This window comes from Salvelinus fontinalis, chromosome 31 (genome assembly GCF_029448725.1).
Source record: "Salvelinus fontinalis isolate EN_2023a chromosome 31, ASM2944872v1, whole genome shotgun sequence".
In the NCBI taxonomy this organism is placed as follows: Eukaryota; Metazoa; Chordata; class Actinopteri; order Salmoniformes; family Salmonidae; genus Salvelinus; species Salvelinus fontinalis.
Genome location: NC_074695.1, coordinates 11,470,108 through 11,496,030, shown reverse-complemented (window position 1 = coordinate 11,496,030; position 25,923 = coordinate 11,470,108). Strand labels below are relative to the sequence as shown.

At 43.7% G+C, this 25,923-nt stretch overlaps 1 protein-coding gene across 1 annotated transcript in view; it reads left to right on the top strand.

The window, feature by feature from the left end:
- Positions 1–25,923, top strand: part of LOC129829554 (laminin subunit alpha-5-like) — a 279,352-nt gene that overhangs the window by 237,402 nt on the left and 16,027 nt on the right. Inside the window, exons 59-72 of the mRNA XM_055891310.1 lie at positions 1,792–1,931; positions 4,882–5,026; positions 7,534–7,667; positions 7,978–8,143; positions 9,694–9,828; positions 12,065–12,216; positions 13,400–13,532; positions 14,405–14,548; positions 14,768–14,898; positions 15,111–15,275; positions 21,059–21,188; positions 24,519–24,688; positions 24,873–25,068; positions 25,401–25,553. Coding sequence (XP_055747285.1) covers positions 1,792–1,931; positions 4,882–5,026; positions 7,534–7,667; positions 7,978–8,143; positions 9,694–9,828; positions 12,065–12,216; positions 13,400–13,532; positions 14,405–14,548; positions 14,768–14,898; positions 15,111–15,275; positions 21,059–21,188; positions 24,519–24,688; positions 24,873–25,068; positions 25,401–25,553 — 2,094 coding nt within the window. The remainder of the gene's footprint in view (positions 1–1,791; positions 1,932–4,881; positions 5,027–7,533; positions 7,668–7,977; positions 8,144–9,693; positions 9,829–12,064; positions 12,217–13,399; positions 13,533–14,404; positions 14,549–14,767; positions 14,899–15,110; positions 15,276–21,058; positions 21,189–24,518; positions 24,689–24,872; positions 25,069–25,400; positions 25,554–25,923) is intronic.

The following is a 25,923-nucleotide window of genomic DNA, read 5'->3' as shown; positions in this document are numbered from 1 at the left end:
CGCCCCTCTTTTTCCTGTAGTCCACGATCATCTCCTTTGTCTTGCTCACATTGAGGGAGAGGTTGTTGCCCTTGTAACAGTATAACTTTAGTACGTCCCCTCGCCCCGACCTCGGGCGCGAACCAGGGACCCTCTGCACACATCAACAACGGTCGCCCACGAAGCATCGTTACCCATCGCTCCACAAAGGCCGCGGCCCTTGCAGAGCAAGGGGAAACCCTACTTCAAGTCTCAGGGCAAGTGACGTAACCGATTGAAACGCTATTAGCGCGTACCCGCTAACTAGCTAGCCATTTCATATCCATTACACCCTGACGCCACACAATTTACAACATGGAACAACAGATAGGCCCCCCCAAAAAAACGAAAGGAAGTTTGGCATATCTGATGCGTGGCGTTTCCGCAATCCCACAGCTAGGGAGTATAGATTTTTTTCTCACCAGTTCATAAGACCTTCTCACGTACAGACTACTTTTGCCTAGACAATAGATTTCTGCCACATCACTGAGCGTGATTACCAAGCTACAGTCATTAAGAGATCATTCTCCTCTTACTATGAAACTACTTATACCAAATACACAGCCTAATTATCACCCTTGGTGTCCTAACTCACTACTGCTATCAGAAGAAACCCTTGGTGTCTTAACTCACTACTGCTATCAGAAGAAACAGCTGCCTCTGATTGGGAACCATATCAGGCCAACATAGGTATATGCCCGCCCGACTAGCATCACCACCCTGGACGGTTCCGACCTAGAATAGGTGGACAACTACAAATACCTAGGTGTCTGGTTAGACTGTAAACTCTCCTTCCAGACTCATATTAAACATTTCCAATCCAAAATAAAATCTAGAATCGGCTTTCTAATTCGCAACAAAGCCTCCTTCACTCACGCCGCCAAACTTACCCTCGTAAAACTGACTTCTCAGTCACCTTACCTGGTAAGACGAGGGTTAAAACATTTTTAAAAATTAAAAGGCGATAACCTGGTTGTCTGCTTTCCAACAGTAACTGGGAGATGAATTTGTCTTTAAGCAGGACAATATCCTAAAACACAAGACCAAATCTACACTGGAGTTGCTTACCAGGAAGACAGTGAATGGTCCTGGCCGATTTGTGATTTAAATCTCCTTGAAAGTTTACGTCAAGACCTGAAAATGGTTGTCTAGCAATGATCAACAACAAATTGTAAAGAGCTTGAAGAATGTTGAAGATAATAATGAGCAAATATTGTACAATCCAGGTGTGGAAAGCTCTTAGAGACTTACCCAGAAAGACTCACATCTGTAATCACTGCCAAAGGGGATTCTAACATGTATTGACTCAGTGGGTTGAATACTTATCTAATCAAGATATATTAGTATTTTATTTTTCATACATTTTTTTCAAATGTTAGAAATGTTTCTTCAACTTTGACATCACAGAGTATTTTGTGTAGATCGTTGACAAAACAAATGACAATTGAATCCATTTTAATCCCATTTTGTAACACAGCAACATTTGGAAAATGTCAAGAGGTGTGAATACTTTCCGACGGAACTGAAGTCCAGTAATGATGCGTTTCCTGTTTCATGTCTGTAGTCCAGTAATGATGCATTTCCTGTGTCATGTCTGTAGTCCAGTAATGATGCGTTTCCTGTGTCATGTCTGTAGTCCAGTAATGATGCGTTTCTTGTCTGTAGTCCAGTAATGATGCGTTTCCTGTTTCATGTCTGTAGTCCAGTAATGATGCGTTTCCTGTTTTATGTCTGTAGTCCAGTAATGATGCGTGTCTTGTTTCATGTCTGTAGTCCAGTAAGGAATTCCTGGGAATGATGCTGGAAGGGCAGAGACTGCACTGGCTCTTCAATGTGGGCGGAGACACGACCGAGGTGGAGATGCCGGAGGATGTCCAAACAGATGGCAACTTCAACAACGTGGTCCTGGAAAGGTAACTACTGCCACGGTCATTGGTTGGATTTGTTCTTACTAGGGAACCCAATGTCTTAACCATTAGACCAAGAGGAATTCCTCATAGTCCATAGGCAATAATTTGCCTCGGGCAGGCGAAATCATCACGAGAATGTCATTCCAAATCACCTCCACTGCACCAACCACTGGCTCTGTCGTTATCACCACCACCATGTCATGCCCTCTCTCTCTCTTTCTTTCTTGCTCTCTCTCTTTATCTATCTTTCTCACTCTCTCTTTAATAGAGCACAGAGGGTTTTCTTTAATGGAAGCTTGAGTGTGGTGTACCGCAGGGCAGCTGGCTAGGGTCATCATTGTTTTCTGTTTTTACTAATGAACTTCAATTGACATTGAATAAAGCCTGTATACACGTCAGATATGACAATAAAATAAATAACTAACACCATTGATAACTCGATAACCCTCGGGCTCCTGAGTGGCGCAGCACCGGTCTAAGGCACTGCATCTCAGTGCAAGAGCCGTCACTACAGTCCCTGTTTCGAATCCAGGCTGTATCACATTCAACTGTAATTGGGAGTCCCATAGGACGGCGCACAATTGGCCCAGCGTCGTCCGGGTTTGGCCGGGGTAGTCCGTCATTGTAAATAAGAATTTGTTTTTAACTGACTTGCCAAGTTAAATAAAGGTTACATAACATAGAGCTCCAGTCAGTTTTAGAATGGGTAACTACCAAAAAGCTGGTGCTAAATATCTCAAAAACTAAAAGCATAGTTTTTGGGACAAATCACTCGCTCAAGCCTTAACCTCATCTATATTTAGTATTGAATTACGTGCAAAAATTGACGAAATTTCATTTTTTCCCCATCAATCTACACACCCCATAATGACATCACAATACCCCATAATGACATCACAATACCCCATAATGACATCCCAATACCCTATAATGACAGTGAAATCAATTTTACATTTTCTTTTGCAAACTGAAAAAACTGAAATACCTTATTTACCTAAGTATTCAGACTCTTTGCTAGGAGACTTGAAATTAAGCTCAGGTGCATCCTGTTTCCATTGATCATCCTTGAGATGTTTCTACAACTTGATTGGAGTCCACCTGGGGTAAATTCAATTGATTGGACATGATTTGGAAAGGCACACACCAGTCTATATAAGGTCCCACAGTTGATAGTGTGTGTCAGAGCAAAAACCAAGCCATGAGGTCGAAGGAATTGTCCATAGAGCTCCGAGACAGGACTGTGTCGAGGCACAGATCTGGGGAAGGGTATTAAAAATGTCTGCAGCATTGAAGGTCCACAAGAACACAGTGGCCTCCATCATTCTTAAATGGAATAAGTTTGAAACCACCAAGATTCTTCCTAGAGCTGGCCGCTCAGCCAAACTGAGCAATCGGGAGAGAAGGGCCTTGGTCAGGGAAGTGACAAAGAACCTGATGGTCACTCTGACAGAGCTCCAGAGTTTCTCTGTGGAGATGGGAGAACCTTCCAGAAGGACAACCATCTATTCAGCACTCCACCAATCAGCCCTTTTTAGTAGAATGGCCATACGGAAGCCACTCCTCAGTAAAAGGCACATGACAGCCCGCTTGCAGTTTGCCAAAAGGCACGTAAAGGACTCTCAGACCATGAGAAACAAGGTTCTCTGGTCTGATGAAACCAATTTTGAACGCTTTGGCCTGAATGCCAAGCATCACGTCTGGAAGAAACCTAGCACCATCCCTACGATGAAGCATGGTGGTGGCAGTATAATGCTGTGGGGATGTTTTTCAGGACAAGCTTTCGGAATGTCCTTGAGTGGTCCAGCCAGAGCCCGGACTTAAACCCGATCAAACATCTCTGGAGAGACGTGAAAATAGCTGTGCAGCGACGCTCCCCATCCAACCTGAAAGAGCTTGAGAGGATCTGCAGATAAGAATGGGAGAAACTCCCCAAATACAGATGTGCCAAGCTTTGTTGCTTCATACCCAAGAAGACTCAAGGCTGTAATCGCTACCAAAGGTTCTTCAACAAATTACTGAGTAGAGGGTCAGAACACTTATGTAAATGTCATATTTCCATTTATTTTTTTTATACATTTTCAAAAATGTCTAATACCCTGTTTTTGCTTTTTCATTATGGGGTATTGTGATGTCATTATGGGGTATTGTGATGTCATTATGGGGTATTGTGATGTCGTTATGGGGTATTGTGTGTAGATTGATGGGAAGAAAAAACGATGTAGTACATTTTAGAATAAGGCTGTAACGTAACAAAATGTGAAATAAGTCAAGGGGTCTGAATAAAAATGCACTGTACAATCAATGGATGCTAAAATGTGAAGAGTGCTTTGGTCTACTGTCTTGATATCTCAGTCAACCAGACAGGTCCTACAGGCCCTAGTGTTGTCGCACCTGGACTACCTGCCCAGTTGTGTGGTCAGGACATAGGCAGATTGCAGTTGGTGCAAAACAGAGGAGCACGTATTCTGCTTAGATGTACACAGAGGGCGAATGTCAATGACATACATGTCAATCTCTCCTGGCTCAAAGTTGAGGAGAGATTGGGACTGTGAAGAGACACAGGCATTTTTAGGTATTATGTATTGTATTATGTAGTGTGATATGTGATACATAGTTGTGATATGTGATTGTCTCAACTGGCTATCTTGAGATGAATGCACTAGCTGTGGGTCGCTCTGGGTGGGAGCTTCTGTTAGATGACTTGTTCATGTAATTTGATGTATTCTATTTGTTGTATTTCTGTTTCCTGTTTGGACCCCAGGAAGAGTTACCGCTGCCTTGCGGATCTTAATAAATACTACTAATACCTCTCTCTCTCGCTGTCTCTGTCTCTGTCTGTCTCTCTCGCTCTCTCTCTCTCTCTCGCTCTCTCTCTCTCTCTCTCTCTCTGTCTCTCTCTTCCTCTCTCTGTCTCTCTCTTCCTCTCTCTGTCTCTCTCTTCCTCTCTCTATAGGATCCTTCAGTACGGTCAGATGGCCATGACGTCGGAGACCAGGATGACCAAGGCTCTGGTGGAGGCAGGAGGGGACAGCGGACTGCTCAACCTCCAGACTGAAGAGACTGTGTTCTACGTGGGAGGATACCCTGACACGTTTACGGTGAGAGGGAGCTGTGTGTGTGTGTGTGTGTGTGTGTGTGTGTGTGTGTGTGTGTGTGTGTGTGTGTGTGTGTGCCCTTTCGTAGATATACAGTGGTTATACATACAGTAGACCTTTAGTTTCTCCCTTATACACTACATGACCAAAAGTATGTATGTGATGGACGATTAGGCCTGGCTCGCAGTCGGCGTTCCAATTCATCCCAAAGGTGTTTGGTGGGGTTGAGATCAGGGCTTTGTGCAGGCCAGACAAGTTCTTCCACACCAATCTCGTAAAACCATTTCTGTATGGACTTCGCTTTGTGCACAGGGGCATTGTCATGCTGAAACAGGAAAGGTGCCTCCCGGGTGGCGCAGTGGTCTAGGGCACTGCATCGCAGTGCTAGCTGCGCCACCAGAGTCTCTGGGTTCGCGCCCAGGCTGGGCTGGGTTCGCGCCCAGGCTCTGTCGCAGCCGGCCGCAACCGAGAGGTCCGTGGGGCGACGCACAATTGGCATAGCGTCGTCCGGGTTAGGGAGAGTTTGGCCGGTAGGGATATCCTTGTCTCAGTATGTAAAAATGTAATGAAATGTAAAAATGTAATAAAATGTATGCACTCTACTGTAAGTCGCTCTGGATAAGAGCGTCTGCTAAATGACTAAAATGTAATGTAAAATGAAAGGGCCTTCCCCAAACTGTTGCCACAAAGTTGGAAGCACAGAATCGTCTAGAATGTAATTGTATGCTGTAGCGTTAAGATTTACCTTCACTGGAACTAAGGGGCCCGAACCATGAAAAACAGCCCCAGACCATTATTCCTCTTCCACCAAACTTTACAGTTGGCTCTATGCATTGGGCAGGTAGCATTCTTCTGGCATCTGCTTTACACCACTCCAGCCGACGCTTGGTATTGCGCATGGTGAACTTAGGCTTGTGTGCGGCTGCTCGGCCATGGAAACCCATTTCATGAAGCTCCCAACGAACAGTTATTGTGCTGACGTTGCTTCCAGAGGCAGTTTGAAAATCCAGAGGCAGTTTGAAAATCCAGAGGCAGTTTGAAAATCCAGAGGCAGTGTTGAAACTGAGGACAGAGGATTTTTTACACGTTACGCGCTTGAGCACTCGCTGGTCCCATTCTGTGAACTTGTGTGATCTACCACTTCGCGGCTGAGCCGTTGTTGCTCCTAGACATTTCCACTTCACAATAACAGCACTTACAGTTAGTTGACCGGGGCAGCTCTAGCAGGGCAGACATTGGATGAACTGACTTGTTGGGAAGGTGTTATCCAATGACGGTGCCATGTTGAAAGTCACTGAGCTCTTCAGTAAGGCCAATATTTGTCTATGGAGATTGCATGGCTGTGTGCTCGATTTTATACACCTGTCAGCAATAGGTGTCCTGAAATAGCCAAATCCACTAATTTGAAGGGGTGTCCACATACTTTCGTATATATTTAAATGTATCTCTATCGTTAGTAACTCATAGATCTGTTTCCTCGCTCAGCTTCATAAGTAACCCATATATCTCTCTAGCTTCTCTCAGCTCCTTTAGTAACCCATATATCTCTCTAGCTTCTCTCAGCTCCTTCAGTAACCCATATATCTCTCTAGCTTCTATCAGCTCCTTCAGTAACCCATATATCTCTCTAGCTTCTCTCAGCTCATTTAGTAACCCATATATCTCTAGTTTCTCTCAGCTTCATAAGTAACCCATATATCTCTAGCTTCTCTCAGCTCATGTAGTAACCCATATCTCTCTAGCTTCTCTCAGCTCATTTAGTAACCCATATCTCTCTAGCTTCTCTCAGCTCCTTCAGTAACCCATATATCTCTAGCTTCTCTCAGCTCATTTAGTAACCCATATCTCTCTAGCTTCTCTCAGCTCATTTAGTAACCCATATCTCTCTAGCTTCTCTCAGCTCCTTCAGTAACCCATATATCTCTCTATCTTCTCTCAGCTCCTTTAGTAACCCATATCTCTCTAGCTTCTCTCAGCTCATTTAGTAACCCATATATCTCTCTAGCTTCTATCAGCTTCATAAGTAACCCATATATCTCTAGCTTCTCTCAGCTCCTTCAGTAACCCATATATCTCTCTAGCTTCTCTCAGCTCATTTAGTAACCCATATATCTCTAGCTTCTCTCAGCTCATTTAGTAACCCATATCTCTCTAGCTTCTCCCAGCTCCTTCAGTAACCCATATATCTCTCTAGCTTCTCTCAGCTCCTTCAGTAACCCATATATCTCTCTAGCTTCTCTCAGCTCCTTCAGTAACCCATATATCTCTCTAGCTTCTCTCAGCTCCTTCAGTAACCCATATATCTCTCTAGCTTCTCTCAGCTCCTTCAGTAACCCATATATCTCTCTAGCTTCTCTCAGCTCATTTAGTAACCCATATCTCTCTAGCTTCTCTCAGCTTCATAAGTAACCCATATCTCTCTAGCTTCTCTCAGCTCATTTAGTAACCCATATCTCTCTAGCTTCTCTCAGCCCCTTAGTAACATCTCTTCCTCTCTGTCCTTCTCTCAGCCCCCTCTCCAGCTCCAGCTGCCCAACTTCAAGGGCTGTATTGAGCTGGAGACCCTGAATGAGGAGGTGCTCAGTCTCTATAACTTTGAGAACATCTTCCAACTCAACACCACCAAGGAGAAACCATGTGGAAGGTGGGACCATTAGGCGACCGCTACGTCTTATCTCTATGGCTGGAGCGCTCAGCACTGAATACTAACATGAGCCACAAACCACCGTGTGTTGACTTCTGTATCTGGGAGCTATAGTTTATATCCCCTATTAAAAAGATCAACATTTATAGAATTATTATGATCTTATCATTTGCCGTCTATGGCCTAATTCACGGTCAGCTAGCAAAACCCATGTTAAGAAAGCATTTGACACAAAAAATATGTATGAATTGTCTGTGAATATTGTGATGTTGTTAGGCGTGTTAGTGACGTGTTTTTCTCCGTCCGTCAGAACTAAGCCGGTGTTGACCCAGCAGTGGGTGAACGACGCGGCCTACTTTGACGGGACGGGTTATGCTGAGGTCACCTTGAAGGAGGAAACGGGGAAGATGCAGCGCTTTGAACAGGAAGTTAAACTGATGAGTCACAACGGCATCTTGCTCATGCTCCTCAGCCAGGTCAGAGGTCATACTACTGCTGCTGGGGTTTAAGTCTCAAGATCACTATACTGGCATGAAAATGTCTTTTCTCAGTGTTTAGCACTGGATATGATAGGATTAACAGGGGCGGCAGGTAGCCTAGTGGTTAGAGTGTAGAGGTGGCAGGTAGCCTAGTGGTTAGAGTGTAGGGGTGGCAGGTAGCCTAGTGGTTAGAGTGTAGGGGTGGCAGGTAGCCTAGTGGTTAGAGTGTAGAGGTGGCAGGTAGCCTAGTGGTTAGAGTGTAGAGGTGGCAGGTAGCCTAGTGGTTAGAGTGTAGAGGCGGCAGGTAGCCTAGTGGTTAGAGTGTAGAGGCGGCAGGTAACCTAGTGGTTAGAGTGTAGAGGTGGCAGGTAGCCTAGTGGTTAGAGTGTAGAGGTGGCCTAGTGGTTAGAGTGTAGAGATGGCCTAGTGGTTAGAGTGTAGAGGCGGCAGGTAGCCTAGTGGTTAGAGTGTAGAGGTGGTAGGTAGCCTAGTGGTTAGAGTGTAGAGGCGGCAGGTAGCCTAGTGGTTAGAGTGTAGAGGCGGCAGGTAGCCTAGTGGTTAGAGTGTAGAGGTGGCAGGTAGCCTAGTGGTTAGAGTGTAGAGGTGGCAGGTAGCCTAGTGGTTAGAGTGTAGAGGTGGCAGGTAGCCTAGTGGTTAGAGTGTAGAGGTGGCAGGTAGCCTAGTGGTTAGAGTGTAGAGGTGGCAGGTAGCCTAGTGGTTAGAGTGTAGAGGTGGCAGCAGGTAGCCTAGTGGTTAGAGTGTAGAGGTGGCAGGTAGCCTAGTGGTTAGAGTGTAGAGGTGGCAGGTAGCCTAGTGGTTAGGGCGTTGGACTTGTAACCAGCAGGTAGCCTAGTGGTTAGGGCGTTGGACTTGTAACCGAAAGGTTGCAAGATTGAATCCCCCGAGCTGACAAGGTAAAATCGGTCGTTCTGCCCCTGAACAAGGCAGTTAACTCACTGTTCCTAGGCCGTCAATGAAAATAAGAATTTGTTCTTAACTGACTTGCCTAGTTAAATAAAGATATAATAAATACATTTTTTTTTCAACTCTAATGTCCCAGAGGGAAAACCTTTCTTAGACACACAATACTGCTATATAAACAAAATAACTGCTGTGTACCATAGTATTATACTATACTGTAACTACAGACTGTTAACACTGGGGCCTGATTCAGTTGGACACTGCCCGTCATGGATTTAAAATCATTGGATTGGTGTAACCATGCGAGAAAGTTTGCTACTGCACACTTCAAGGGAAAGGAGTCAGGACTTAGCCAGTGTATGGATGCGTCAGTCAGATGGTAGCTTCCTGTTTTAACCTGTCTGTGTATTGATGTCCTGTAGCTTCCTGTTTTAACCTGTCTGTGTATTGATGTCCTGTTTTAACCTGTCTGTGTATTGATGTCCTGTTTTAACCTGTCTGTGTATTGATGTCCTGTTTTAACCTGTCTGTGTATTGATGTCCTGTTGCTTCCTGTTTTAACCTGTCTGTGTATTGATGTCCTGTAGCTTCCTGTTTTAACCTGTCTGTGTATTTGACCCCATCAGGAGAAGTTCCTGAGCTTGGCGGTGCGTCAGGGACGTCTCAGGGTCTTCTATGACGTCACTGGTTCTCTACAGGAGCTGGAGCCTAAAGACCCAGACTCCCCTTACCTCAAGATCAGCGACGCTGAACCCAAATCTGTAAGAAACATTATACTGTTTATACTGTATCAAGTGTTAAAGCTGCAATATGTCACTTTTGGACAACCCGACCAAATTCACATAGAAATGTGAGTTATAGATCTGTTATTCTCATTGAAAGCAAGTCTAAGAAGCGGTAGATGTGTTCTATGTGCGATATTTCTATGCTTCCCGTTCTTAAGTTTATTTTACTTTACTTTAACCTGTCTAGGATGAGGGTGCCGCTAGCGGCACTCCCCCCCCACCCCCACTGAAAAGGCAGAGCCGCGAAATTAAAAAAAAATATTTTTTTTAAATATTTAACTTTCACACATTAAAGTCCAATACAGCTAATGAAAGACACAGATCTTGTGAATCCAGTCAACATGTCCGATTTTTAAAATGTTTTACAGGGAAGACACAATATGTAAAGATGTAAATCTATTACCTAAAAACACATTAGCATAATCCACCATCTTTTATTTGTCCACCAACACCAGTAGCTATCACCAATTCGGCTAAACTAAGATATTTATAGCCCCTAACCAAGAAAAAAACTCATCAGATGACAGTCTGATAACATGATTATGGTATGGGATAGGTTTTGTTAGAAAAATGTGCATATTTCAGGTAGATGGCATAGGTTACAATTGCACCCACCGTCACAAATGGACTAGAATAACTACATAGAGCAACGTGTTTACCTACTTACTAATCATCAAACATTTCGTAAAAATACACAGCATACACTAATCGAAAGACACAGATCCTGTGAATACAGACAATATTTCAGATTTTCTAAGTGTCTTACAGCGAAAACACAATAAATCGTTATATTAGCATAGCACATAGCAGCCCAGCATTGATTCTAGCCAAAGTGAGCGATAACGTCAACATCGCCAAAATATATTATTTTTTTCACTAACCTTCTCAGAATTCTTCAGATGACACCCCTGTAACATCACATTACAACATACATATACAGTTTGTTCGAAAATGTGCATATTTAGCCACCAAAATCATGGTTAGACAATGTGAAATGTAGCCCAGCTGGTGAGAAAATGTCCGTGCTCCATATTAGACAGTGATCTACTCTTATACATAAATACTCATAAACGTGACTAAAAAATATAGGGTGGACAGGGATTGATAGACAATTTAATTCTTTATACAATCGCGGAATTACATTTTTTAAATTATCCTTACTTTTCAATACAGTTTGCGCCAAGCGAAGCTACGTCAAAAAACATGGCGTCCTAAGCCACTAACATTTTTCGACAGAAACACGATTTATCATAATAAAAATGTCCTACTTTGAGCTGTTCTTCCATCAGTATCTTGGGCAAAGGATCCTTTCTTGGGTCTAATCATCTTTTGGTGGAAAGCTGTCCTCTTGCCATGTGGAAATGCCAACTGCGTTCGGGATGAACTGGAAGCGTGCCCAGCCATTCACAGCGTTTCAGAAATAAATGTCCCAAAATCGCACTAAGCGGATATAAATTGCTATAAAACGCTTTAAATTAACTACCTTATGATGTTTTTAACTCCTATAACGAGTAGAAACATGACCAGAGTAATATTACTCCCTCCACTAATGCTTGGAACAAGTGCGGGTCGGTGTCCTCCACGCGCATAACGCAGCTCCAAAAGACTTACTAGCTACAGGGTTTTTTAATTTATAGTGCCTGTGAACGCGCAATCGACCCCATTCAAATCGTCATCACGTAAAGGCATCCAGGGGAAGACGTAAGCAGTGTCCGTATACTCATAGCAATAACTGTGGCCTTTTAACTGACTCCAGATCAGGGGCCAAAATTTCTGAAATCTGACTCCATGTCAGGGAAATTGCTGTAGAATGGGTTCTGTTCCACTTAGAGACAAAATTTCAACTCCTATAGAAATTATAGACTGTTTTCTATCCAATAATAATAATAATATGCATATTGTACGATCAAGAATTTTGTGGGAAGCCGTTTCAAAAATTACACGATTAGCATAAATAGTGACAACAGCGCCCCCAGCCTCAACAGGTTAAGTAATAAAGTTGTAAAGTTTGGTGTTTGTGTTGTAAGTTACAGTGTGACTGTTACGTTCAGGTGTTTGTGTTCCTGTGTGACTGTTACACTCGGGTGTTTGTGTTGTAAGTTACAGTGTTTGTGTTCCTGTGTGACTGTTACACTCGGGTGTTTGTGTTGTAAGTTACAGTGTTTGTGTTCCTGTGTGACTGTTACACTCGGGTGTTTGTGTTCCTGTGTAGTTGGAGATCATCCTCCTCTACGATACGACCACGCGTGTTGTGGTGAGGAACAACCGCCAAACCCTGCTCAACTACGTCTTCACCACGCCCCTGCCGCGCTTCGAAGCCAGCTACTACCTGGCTGGTGTACCAGAGGACAAGATGCCTGAAAAGTTAGACACATGCACACATACACAGCTACTACCTGGCTGGTGTACCAGAGGACAAGATGCCTGAGAAGTTAGACACATGCACACACACACAGCTACTACCTGGCTGGTGTACCAGAGGACAAGATGCCTGAAAAGTTAGACACATGCACACATACACAGCTACTACCTGGCCGGTGTACCAGAGGACAAGATGCCTGAAAAGTTAGACACATGCACACATACACAGCTACTACCTGGCTGGTGTACCAGAGGACAAGATGCCTGAAAAGTTAGACACATGCACACATACACAACTACTACCTGGCTGGTGTACCAGAGGACAAGATGCCTGAGAAGTTAGACACATGCACACATACACAGCTACTACCTGGCTGGTGTACCAGAGGACAAGATGCCTGAAAAGTTAGACACATGCACACACACAGTACCAGTCTAAAGTTTGGACAGACCTACTCATTCCAGGGTTTTTCTTTATTTTTACTATTTTCTACATTGTAGAATAATAGTGAAGACATCAAAACTATGAAATAACACATATGGAAACATGTAGTAACATAAAAAGTGTTAAACAAATCAAAATATATTTTATATTTGAGATTATTTGAAGTAGCCACCCTTTGCCTTGATGACAGCTTTGCACACTCTTGGCATTCTCTCAACTATCTTCACCTGGAATGCTTTTCCAACAGTCTTGAAGGAGTTCCCACACATGTTGAGCACTTGTTGGCTGTTTTTCCTTCAACACTTTTCCTTTGAGTCATTGTCCTGTTGAAAAACAAATGATAGTCCCATTAAGCGCAAACCTACAATGTAGAAAATTAGTAGGTGTGTCCAAACTTTTGACTGGTACTGTACATGCACACACACACAGGAACGCAGGAACGCAGGAACGCAAGCACGCACACACACACACACACACACACACACACACACACACACACACGGGAACACAAGCACACACAAAGGAACACAGGAACACACACAGGAACACACACAGGAACACACACAGGAACACACACAGGAACACAGGAACACACACACACACACACAGGAACACACACAGGAACACACACACACAGGAACACAGGAACACAGGAACACACACACACACTAACAGTTTCTTAACATCCTCTCTGAGAATGGCATAAACATAATAATATTGTATTTTTCTCCCTCCACCCAGCCTGAAGGGCCTGTTCCCTCGCCAGGGCTCTCTGAAGGGCTGTTTTAGGAACGTCAAGGCCATGAATTCTCACATCGACCTGAAGAGGATGGCCAGCTCTGGGGTCAGCTACGGCTGTGCCAACGACCTACTGGTTAGTGTATATACTGTATATACACACATGTAAACTACCGTTCAAAAGTTTTGGGGTCATTTAGAAATGTGCTTGTTTTTGAAAGAAAAGCACATTTTTTTTGTCCATTTAAAATAACATGAAATTGATCAGAAATACAGTGTAGACATTGTTAATGTTGTAAATGACTATTGTAGCTGGAAACGGCTGATTTTTGTTATGGAATATCTACATAGGCGTACAGAGGCCCATTATCAGCAATCATCACTCCTGTGTTCCAATGGCACGTTGTGTTAGCTAATCCAAGTTTATAATTTTAAAAGGCTAATTGATCATTAGAAAACCATTTTTCAATTATGTTATCACAGCTGAAAACTGTTGTTCTGATTAAAGAAGCAATAAAACTTGCCTTCTTTAGACTAGTTGAGTATCTGGAGCATCAGCATTTGTGGGTTCGATTACAGGCTCAAAATGGCCAGAAACAAAGACCTTTCTTCTGAAACTCGTCAGTCTATTCTTGTTCTGAGAAATGAAGGCTATTCCATGCGAGAAATTGCCAAGAAACTGAATATCTCGTACAACGCTGTGTACTACTCCCTTCACAGAACAGTGCAAACTGGCTCTAACCAGAATAGAAAGAGGAGTGGGAGGCCCCGGTGCACAACTAAGGAAGAGGACAAGTACATTAGAGTGTCTAGTTTGAGAAACAGACACCTCACAAGTCCTCAACTGTCAGCTTCATTAAATAGTACCCGCAAAACACCAGTCTCAACGTCAACAGTGAAGAGGCGACTCCGGGATGCTGGCCTTCTAGGCTGCCAGTTGATACCTGTATAACAGATCTCTCTCACGCTCTCTTTCTATCTTTCTCTCTCTATCTCTCTTTGTGTCAGGTGGCCCGTGAGGCCCACTTCTCAGGCCAGAGTTACCTGGACTTGTCTCCAGACAGCATCCCTGGTCTCAGGAACAACTTCTACGCAGGCTTTGGCTTCCGCTCAGACCAGAAGAACGGACTCATGTTCTTCCACCAAGCTCAGGTACTATACTCTCCCTTCCTCTCTCTCTCGCTCTCTCCCTCTATCTCTTTCTCTTCTTCTCTTAGAGAGATGGATGGATATGCTAACCGTACCTTCACTGTGGTTACAGGATCGTGATTGATTGTAATATGTGGTTATAATGTGTGTTCTCTGGTCAGGATGGAGTGTGATGTAATGTGTGATGTAATGTGTGATGTAATGTGTGTTCTCTCTGGTCAGGACGGAGTGTGTCAGGTGTTCCTGGATAAGGGTCATGTGGTAGTGAGGGCGGGTAACAACGAGGTGAAGACTCAAAAGACCTACAACGATGACAACGATCATTATGTAACTCTGTACAGCAACAACAACAGGTAGGATTTACCATCTACCAACTAAATGATTATTATGTAACTCTGTTCAGCAACAAAGTAAGATGACTGGCAAATTCTGTTCAACATGCAGTCATGTTTTCTCCTTTGAATGGAAGAGCTGTGAAACGTGAAACCCATCTGTGTGTGTGTGTGTGTGTGTGTGTGTGTGTGTGTGTGTGTGTGTGTGTGTGTGTGTGTGTGTGTCTCTGTAGGCTGCGTGTCTATGTGGATGACATCCTGGAGAAGAATGGGGATACGGGTGGTGGAGGGGGCAGCAGCCGGGTGGCACTGTCACCTGGAGGGGTCTACCTGGGAGGAACACCTGACAACAGCCTCAACAACCTCACCGGCTGTCTTAGCAACCTGTTCATCAAGAGGTAAGAAGGGGTTAGGGACACCAGGACAAACCGAGCAGAGAAAATAGGGATCTGTGGAGGAAGGCATTTATTTCAGTTTGAATGTTGTTGCTCCTACTACTGCTAGATTACAATGTTGCTGCTCCTACTACCGCTAGATTACAATGTTGCTGCTCCTACTACCGCTAGATTACAATGTTGCTGCTCCTACTACTAGATTACAATGTTGCTGCTCCTACTGCCGCTAGATTACAATGTTGCTGCTCCTACTGCCGCTAGATTACAATGTTGCTGCTCCTACTGCTGCTAGATTACAATGTTGCTGCTCCTACTACTAGATTACAATGTTGCTGCTCCTACTACTACTAGATTACAATGTTGCTGCTCCTACTGCTGCTAGATTACAGTGTTGCTGCTCCTACTACTAGATTACAATGTTGCTGCTCCTACTACTAGATTACAATGTTACTGCTCCTACTGCTGCTAGATTACAATGTTGCTGCTCCTACTACTAGATTACAATGTTGCTGCTCCTACTACTAGATTACAATGTTGCTGCTCCTACTACTGCTAGATTACAATGTTGCTGCTCCTACTACTGCTAGATTACAATGTTGCTGCTCCTACTACTGCTAGATTACAATGTTGCTGCTCCTACTACTACTAGATTACAATGTTGCTGCTCCTACTACCGCTAGATTACAATGTTGCTGCTCCTACTACTACTAGATTACAATGTTGCTGCTCCTACCGCTAGATTACAATGTTGCTGCTCCTACCGCTAGATTACAATGTTGCTGCTGCTCCTACTGCTAGATTACAATGTTGCTGCTCCTACTACTACTAGATTACAATGTTGCTGCTCCTACCGCTAGATTACAATGTTGCTGCTGCTCCTACTGCTAGATTACAATGTTGCTGCTCCTACTACTGCTAGATTACAATGTTGCTGCTCCTACTACTACTAGATTACAATGTTGCTGCTCCTACTACTAAATTACAATGTTGCTGCTCCTACTACTAGATTACAATGTTGCTGCTCCTACTGCTAGATTACAATGTTGCTGCTCCTACTACTACTAGATTACAATGTTGCTGCTCCTACTGCTGCTAGATTACAATGTTGCTGCTCCTACTACTGCTAGATTACAATGTTGCTGCTCCTACTACTACTAGATTACAATGTTGCTGCTACTACTACTAGATTACAATGTTGCTGCTCCTACTACTACTAAATTACAATGTTGCTGCTCCTACTACTAGATTACAATATTGTTGCTCCTACTGCTAGATTACAATGTTGCTGCTCCTACTACTAGATTACAATGTTGCTGCTCCTACTACTACTAGATTACAATGTTGTTGCTCCTGCTGCTAGATTACAATGTTGCTGCTCCTACTACTAGATTACAATGTTGCTGCTCCTACTACTAGATTACAATGTTGCTGCTCCTACTACTAGATTACAATATTGTTGCTCCTACTGCTAGATTACAATGTTGCTGCTCCTACTACTACTAGATTACAATGTTGCTCCTACTACTACTAGATTACAATGTTGTTGCTCCTGCTGCTAGATTACAATGTTGCTGCTCCTGCTGCTAGATTACAATGTTGCTGCTCCTACTACTAGATTACAATGTTGCTGCTCCTACTACTAGATTACAATATTGTTGCTCCTGCTGCTAGATTACAATGTTGCTGCTCCTACTACTACTAGATTACAATGTTGCTGCTCCTACTACTAGATTACAATGTTGCTGCTCCTACTACTGCTAGATTACAATGTTGCTGCCCCTACTACTAGATTACAATGTTGTTGCTCCTACTGCTGCTAGATTACAATGTTGCTGCCCCTACTACTAGATTACAATGTTGTTGCTCCTACTGCTAGATTACAATGTTGCTGCTCCTACTACTGCTAGATTACAATGTTGCTGCCCCTACTACTAGATTACAATGTTGTTGCTCCTGCTGCTAGATTACAATGTTGCTGCTCCTACTACTAGATTACAATGTTGTTGCTCCTGCTGCTAGATTACAATGTTGCTGCTCCTACTACTAGATTACAATGTTGCTGCTCCTACTCCTGCTAGATTACAATGTTGCTGCTCCTACTGCTGCTAGATTACAATGTTGCTGCTCCTACTACTAGATTACAATGTTGCTGCTACTACTACTAGATTACAATGTTGCTGCTCCTACTACCGCTAGATTACAATGTTGCTGCTCCTACTGCTAGATTACAATGTTGCTGCTCCTACTGCTGCTAGATTACAATGTTGCTGCTCCTACTGCTGCTAGATTACAATGTTGTTGCTCCTACTACTACTAAATTATAATGTTGCTGCTCCTGCTGCTTGATTACAATGTTGCTGCTCCTACTACCGCTAGATTACAATGTTGCTGCTCCTACTACTACTAGATTACAATGTTGTTGCTCCTACTACTAGATTACAATGTTGCTGCTCCTACTACCGCTAGATTACAATGTTGCTGCTCCTACTACTACTAGATTACAATGTTGCTGCTCCTACTACCGCTAGATTACAATGTTGCTGCTCCTGCTGCTAGATTACAATGTTGCTGCTCCTACTACTAGATTACAATGTTGCTGCTCCTACTACTAGATTACAATGTTGCTGCTCCTACTACTAGATTACAATGTTGCTGCTCCTACTACTACTAGATTACAATGTTGCTGCTCCTACTACTACTAGATTACAATGTTGTTGCTCCTGCTGCTAGATTACAATGTTGCTGCTCCTACTACTAGATTACAATGTTGCTGCTCCTACTACCGCTAGATTACAATGTTGCTGCTCCTACTACTGCTTGATTACAATGTTGCTGCTCCTACTACTAGATTACAATGTTGCTGCTCCTACTGCTGCTAGATTACAATGTTGCTGCTCCTACTACTAGATTACAATGTTGCTGCTCCTACTACTAGATTACAATGTTGCTGCTCCTACTACTACTAGATTACAGTGTTGCTGCTCCTACTACCGCTAGATTACAATGTTGCTGCTCCTACTACTAGATTACAATGTTGCTGCTCCTACTACTACTAGATTACAATGTTGCTGCTCCTACTACCGCTAGATTACAATGTTGCTGCTCCTACTACTACTAGATTACAATGTTGCTCCTACTACTACTAGATTACAATGTTGCTGCCCCTACTACTGCTAGATTACAATGTTGTTGCTCCTACTACTACTAAATTACAATGTTGCTGCTCCTACTACTACTAAATTACAATGTTGCTGCTCCTACTGCTGCTAGATTACAATGTTGTTGCTCCTACTACTACTAAATTACAATGTTGCTGCTCCTACTACTAGATTACAATGTTGTTGCTCCTACTACTAGATTACAATGTTGCTGCTCCTACTACTGCTAGATTACAATGTTGCTGCTCCTCCTACTAGATTACAATGTTGCTGCTCCTACTACCGCTAGATTACAATGTTGCTGCTCCTACTACTACTAGATTACAATGTTGCTGCTCCTACTACTAGATTACAATGTTGCTGCTCCTACTACTACTAGATTACAATGTTGCTGCTCCTACTGCTGCTAGATTACAATGTTGCTGCTCCTCCTACTAGATTACAATGTTGCTGCTCCTACTACCGCTAGATTACAATGTTGCTGCTCCTACTACTAGATTACAATGTTGCTGCTCCTACTACTAGATTACAATGTTGTTGCTCCTACTACTAGATTACAATGTTGCTGCTCCTACTACTGCTAGATTACAATGTTGCTGCTCCTCCTACTAGATTACAATGTTGCTGCTCCTACTACCGCTAGATTACAATGTTGCTGCTCCTACTACTAGATTACAATGTTGTTGCTCCTACTACTAGATTACAATGTTGCTGCTCCTACTACTGCTAGATTACAATGTTGCTGCTCCTACTACTGCTAGATTACAATGTTGCTGCCCCTACTACTACTAGATTACAATGTTGCTGCCCCTACTACTACTAGATTACAATGTTGCTGCTCCTACTACTAGATTACAATGTTGCTGCTCCTACTACTAGATTACAATGTTGCTGCTCCTACTACTGCTAGATTACAATGTTGCTGCTCCTACTACTGCTAGATTACAATGTTGCTGCTCCTACTGCTGCTAGATTACAATGTTGCTGCTAGATTACAATGTTGCTGCTCCTACTGCTGCAAGATTACAATGTTGCTGCTAGATTACAATGTTGCTGCTCCTACTACTGCTAGATTACAATGTTGCTGCTCCTACCGCTAGATTACAATGTTGCTGCTCCTACTGCTAGATTACAATGTTGCTGCTCCTACCGCTAGATTACAATGTTGCTGCTCCTACTACTAGATTACAATGTTGCTGCTCCTACTACTAGATTACAATGTTGCTGCTCCTACTGCTGCTAGATTACAATGTTGCTGCTCCTACTGCCGCTATATTACAATGTTGCTGCTCCTACTACTAGATTACAATGTTGCTGCTCCTACTACCGCTAGATTACAATGTTGCTGCTCCTACTACTGCTAGATTACAATGTTGCTGCTCCTACTGCCGCTATATTACAATGTTGCTGCTCCTACTACTAGATTACAATGTTGCTGCTCCTACTACCGCTAGATTACAATGTTGCTGCTCCTACTACTACTAGATTACAATGTTGCTGCTCCTACTACTAGATTACAATGTTGCTGCTCCTACTACTAGATTACAATGTTGCTGCTCCTACTGCTGCTAGATTACAATGTTGCTGCTCCTACTACTACTAGATTACAATGTTGCTGCTCCTACTACTAGATTACAATGTTGCTGCTCCTACTGCTGCTAGATTACAATGTTGCTGCTCCTACTGCTGCTAGATTACAATGTTGCTGCTCCAACTACTGCTAGATTACAATGTTGCTGCTCCTACTGCTACTAGATTACAATGTTGCTGCTCCTACTACTACTAGATTACAATGTTGCTGCTCCTACTACTACTAGATTACAATGTTGCTGCTCCTACTACTAGATTACAATGTTGCTGCTCCTACTGCTGCTAGATTACAATGTTGCTGCTCCTACTGCTGCTAGATTACAATGTTGCTGCTCCTACTACCGCTAGATTACAATGTTGCTGCTCCTACTACTGCTAGATTACAATGTTGCTGCCCCTACTACCGCTAGATTACAATGTTGCTGCTCCTGCTGCTAGATTACAATGTTGCTGCTCCTACTACTGCTAGATTACAATGTTGCTGCCCCTACTACCGCTAGATTACAATGTTGCTGCTCCTGCTGCTAGATTACAATGTTGCTGCTCCTACTACTAGATTACAATGTTGCTGCTCCTACTACTACTAGATTACAATGTTGCTGCCCCTACTACCGCTAGATTACAATGTTGCTGCTCCTACTACTAGATTACAATGTTGCTGCTCCTACTACTAGATTACAATGTTGCTGCTCCTACTACTGCTAGATTACAATGTTGCTGCCCCTACTACCGCTAGATTACAATGTTGCTGCTCCTACTACTAGATTACAATGTTGCTGCTCCTACTACTACTAGATTACAATGTTGCTGCTCCTACTACTACTAGATTACAATGTTGCTGCCCCTACTACTGCTAGATTACAATGTTGTTGCTCCTACTGCTGCTAGATTACAATGTTGCTGCCCCTACTGCTGCTAGATTAGAAGTAAATTTTCTTAGACTAGATATGATATACTACTGTGTGTAGGACCTGGGCTATAACTGTTACTGTAGCCATGACAACGGGCTAACAGCCCTATAATGACTGTACTCCACAGAGACAAGCCTTCTCAGATGGTGATGAATCTGATGAATGTTAACGAGAACATCAACGTTCCTCTAGACTGTCCCGCTGCCAATAAACCTCAACAGATCCTGGCCACACCACCACGACAAAAGCATGTTAAGGTAGCTGACCTGTCGCTACAGATACACAATATATATTGTATTATAATAATACTTCTATAGCTGACACCATAGGTACGCAATATATAATATATTCTAATACTTCTTCTATATCTGACACCATTATTAAGCATCTGTATAATGTATTCTAACACTATTTCGATATCCGACACCATTAAGATAGTATTGGAATACATATACAGAATTTTAATGGTGTCTGTCAGAGTCGTGTGTACAGGTGGCAGGGAAGTCAGGCGCAGGAGAGTCAAACGGAGTGTAAAATGGAGTCTTTTAATATCTGTCCACTTAACATGCTCCAAACACTAATATGTACATACATAAAATAAACATGGGTACGAGGACCCGTCGCGCACCTATACAACCAGAAACAACACTTGACATAAAACAATCTCTGACAAAGAAATGAGGGGAAACAGAGGGTTAAATACACAACAGGTAATGGATGGGATTGAAAACAGGTGTGTGGGAAGACAAGACAAAACCAATGGAAAAATGAAAAATGGATCGATGATGGCTAGAAGACCGGTGACGTCGACCGCCGAGCACCGCCCGAACAAGTGTCAGATATCGAAATAGTGTTAGAATACATTATATACATTATTTCGATATCTGACACCATTAAGGTAGTGTATATATAATGTATTATAATACTTCGGCCTGACACCCTCTGATGTGCTGTGGGATGTTCTGAGTGTGTGTGTGTGTGTGTGTGCGAGTGTTGAACTACAAACCCCTGTGTTCATCTCACATTTCATTGTCTGCATATTCTCTGCTCTCAGAACCCGAATCAGCTACTTGATGTTAAGGCTGTGACGAGAGATTATAGACAGGATACCTGACAAGAAAATTACCATCATGGATCTTTAATGCGAATTAACTCCTATACAACAGAAGGAAAGACAAAACATGCTATCATTATAAAGTGATTATTAACTATAAAATATATATGAAAACAGTACAAACTATAATGAAAAATACTGTTAATTGTTATATGCACATCATACTTTTGTGTATATATATATATATATATATATATAGTGTATCTACGGTATATTTTACATTATGTGGACACCCCTTCAAATGTAATGGGTTTCCATGGCCGTGAAGCCGCACACAAGCCTAAGATCACCATGCGCAATGCCAAGCGTCAGCTGGAGTGGTGTAAAGTTCGGCGCCATTGGACTATGAAGCAGTGGAAATGCATTCTCTGGAGTGATGAATCACGCTTCACCATCTGGCAGTCCGACAGACGAATCTGGGTTTGGCGGATGCCAAGAGAACGCTATCTGCCCCAATGTATAGTGCCAACTGTAATGTTTGGTGGAGGAGGAATAATGGTCTGGAGCTGTTTTTCATGGTTCGGGCCCCTTAGTTCCAGTGAAGGGAAATCTTAACGCTACAGCATACAATGACATTCTAGACAATTCTGTGCTTCCAACTTTGTGGCAACAGTTTGGGGAAGGCCTTTTCCTGTTTCAGCATGATAATGCCCCCGTGCACAAAGCGAGGTCCATACAGAAATGGTTTGTCGAGATTGGTGTGGAAGAACTTGACTGGCCTGCACAGAGCCCTGACCTCAACCTCATCGAACATCTTTGGGATGAATTGGAACGCCGACTGCGAGCCAGACCTAATCGCCCAACATCAGTGCCCGACCTCACTAATGCTCGTGGCTGAATGGAAGCAAATTCCTTGCAGCAATGTTCCAACATCTCGTCGAAAGCATTCCCAGAAGAGTGGAGGCTGTTATAGCAGCGATGTTCCAACATCTAGTGGAAAGCCTTCCCAGAAGAGTGGAGGCTGTTATAGCAGCAATGTTCCAACATCTAGTGGAAAGCCTTCCCAGAGGAGTGGAGGCTGTTATAGCAGCAGTGTTCCAACATCTCGTGGAAAGCCTTCCCAGAAGAGTGGAGGCTGTTATAGCAGCAATGTTCCAACATCTCGTGGAAAGCCTTCCCAGAAGAGTGGAGGCTGTTATAGCAGCAATGTTCCAACATCTAGTGGAAAGCCTTCCCAGAAGAGTGGAGGCTGTTATAGCAGCAAAGGGGGGAACCAACTCCATGTTAATGACCATGATTTTGGAATGAGATGTTGGACGAGTAGGTGTCCACATAATTTTTGTTGTGTAGTTAGAGTTTATTAGACAGTTCCAGTCCCCTGGGCCCTGATGAACAGAGTACAATACAAAGCCCTGGTCTCTTTTAAAGAAGTCTGATACATCTTTCAATTTAGCCACAAATAGAAACAAAACCAGCTAAAACCTTTCACAGGACATTCACCCGGCCCGATGGAGCCGGGTGGACGGTGGCCAGATAGAGGCCAGATAGAGGCCAGATAGAGGTCTACTTGCAATAAGAACCCCTGGCAGTTCGCAGCCCCCCCGTCCCCCGTCCCCCGTCGTCGTCGTACTCCTGGGGCAAGGAGAGACGGATCCCACTGGGTTCCGGCGGGAAAGAGGCGCTCAGGAGAGACCCCGGTTGTGCTGTTGGAGGCGCTGGAAGAACTCCCTGTCTCTCCCAGCGGTCCAAATGGACAACAGGATCCATGGCGGCGCCAAGATGGTATAGCATAACTGCATTCTCCTGGACGCACTCCTCCACCTCACTGGCCGGGGTACCTTGTCCTGCTGACTCCATAGTTGGGGTCGGTGATTCTGTAATGGGTACGTGCTGGTGACAGGGAAGTCAGGCGCAGGAGAACGAACTTGGTATAAACGGAGTCGTTTAATGAGTGCTGACCAAACTACAAAGACCAAAATAATAAAAGTGGGTACAAAACCCGTCGCACACCAGAACACTTGCACATAACATACAATCAAACAATCACCGACAAGGACATGAGTGGAAACAGAGGGTTAAATACACCACATGTAATTGATGGGATTGGAACCAGGTGTGAAGGAAGACAAGACAAAAACAATGGGAAATGAAAAATGGATCGGCGATGGCTAGAAGGTCGGTGACGTCGACCGCCGAACACCGCCCCGAACAAGGAGAGGGACCGACTTCTGCGGAAGTCGTGACATGCTGTATGAACCACTTGCTCTCTACCCTCCATGATGAAGTAAAAAAAAAAAACACAATACCAAATATTTTCCATTAAAATCTTATGTACCACATCCTTCACATTTACAAGACAGTTGCTTTAAACACAGCAAGTTGTAATTCCGATCTCCTCCCTCCCTCCATCCCTCCCTCCCTCCCTCCCCTTACTCCCCCCTCACTCCCTTTCTCTCCTCCCTCCCTTCCTCTCCTCGCTCGCTCCCTTTCTCTCCTCCCTCCCTTCCCTCATCCTCCCCCCTCCCTCTACCAGGGTAAACACAGGAAGCCTGCGGGTGGTGCTGGGTCAAGGGGGCGGAGTCGCAGTGCCAGGGAGTCCTGCCAGGGGGACCTAACCAATCAGGAGGTTGGAGCTCTGCACTTCAGTGGCTCCTCCCACAGCCACCAGCGCTACGACAAGCTACCAGAGGCCTTCAGCAGGACGTCAGTACCCCATAACAACTGATAGTAGTACTGGCTAAACAACCTCCACAGGGCTCTGTTTCAATAAAGATGTTTTTTTGGTGTCAATTTAAGATAATCCTTTAAAAAAGATATATGTTTTCCACCGTTGTTCCATGTCCTGTATATGAGTGTAACCTATATGGCCGTTCTCTCTGTCCCGCAGGCCTCACATCTCCATGGGTCTACGTGTGAACTCCTCTGAAGGCCTGGTGTTCTGTGTGTCTGGATCAGGAGAGCGTAGCACCTCTGTGATGACCCTGTCTGTCTCCGACGGACGCCTGCTGCTCCTCGTCGACGGAGGGAAGAGGAAGACTAGCATTCGCTCGCGCAGGAAGTACAACGACGGACAGTGGCACACGGTGAGCGTGTGTGTGTGTGGTATAACCAATAACATGCTATCTTACCACCATCCTCAGTAACACGCCAAGAACACTGTAACAGTGTTTATTTATATTGAAATCGCTCGTTTTTTTTGTCTGAACTCAGTAAATATCACTGAAGGCACGTGAATCTGGTCTCACGTTGAGACTGTAGTCTCATTGTCTTCCGTCCTGATTGAGATTTAGATCGGGATTGTGGTTCGTGTGTGTGTCCGACTTGTGTGTCTGTGTGTGTTCTACATCCTGGCACCGTCAGTAACAGACCAGTGTAATAGCAACATATTGTCTGCTTGTTTTTCTCCCCCCACCAGGTGTTTGTGAAGAGGGAGGGAGAGAAGGCCAGTTTGATTGTTGATGGGATCAATGCCCAGTCCAAGAGGGTCTCAGGAGGGGAGAAACCCCCCCTCAGTTCCCCTCTCTACATCGGAGGAGTTCCCTCAGCAGTCGCCAGCTCACTTCTCACGGTACTACAGCCTTGCGTCACATTCACAGTAGAGACACGAGGAATCAGACTTTAGAACCACAGTTTATCTCGATACATTTTTCTGCAATTCCATTATTTTCATCCTATTCTCCTCTCCTCCTTCCCTATTGGAGGAGAAGGTCCGTTACATTGTGAGGAGGAGGCGAGGAGAAAGGATTTGAGGAATCGAGGAAAGATTAATTGAAAAATAGCTATTATATCAACATTGTGCTTCCTCCAGTCAGTGGTAAAATACCGGTGCCCCCTGTATATAGCCTCATTATTGTTATTCTTATTGTGTTACTTTTTATTATTAACTTTTTATTTTAGTCTACTTGGTAAATATGTTCTTCGTCATGAACTGCATTGTT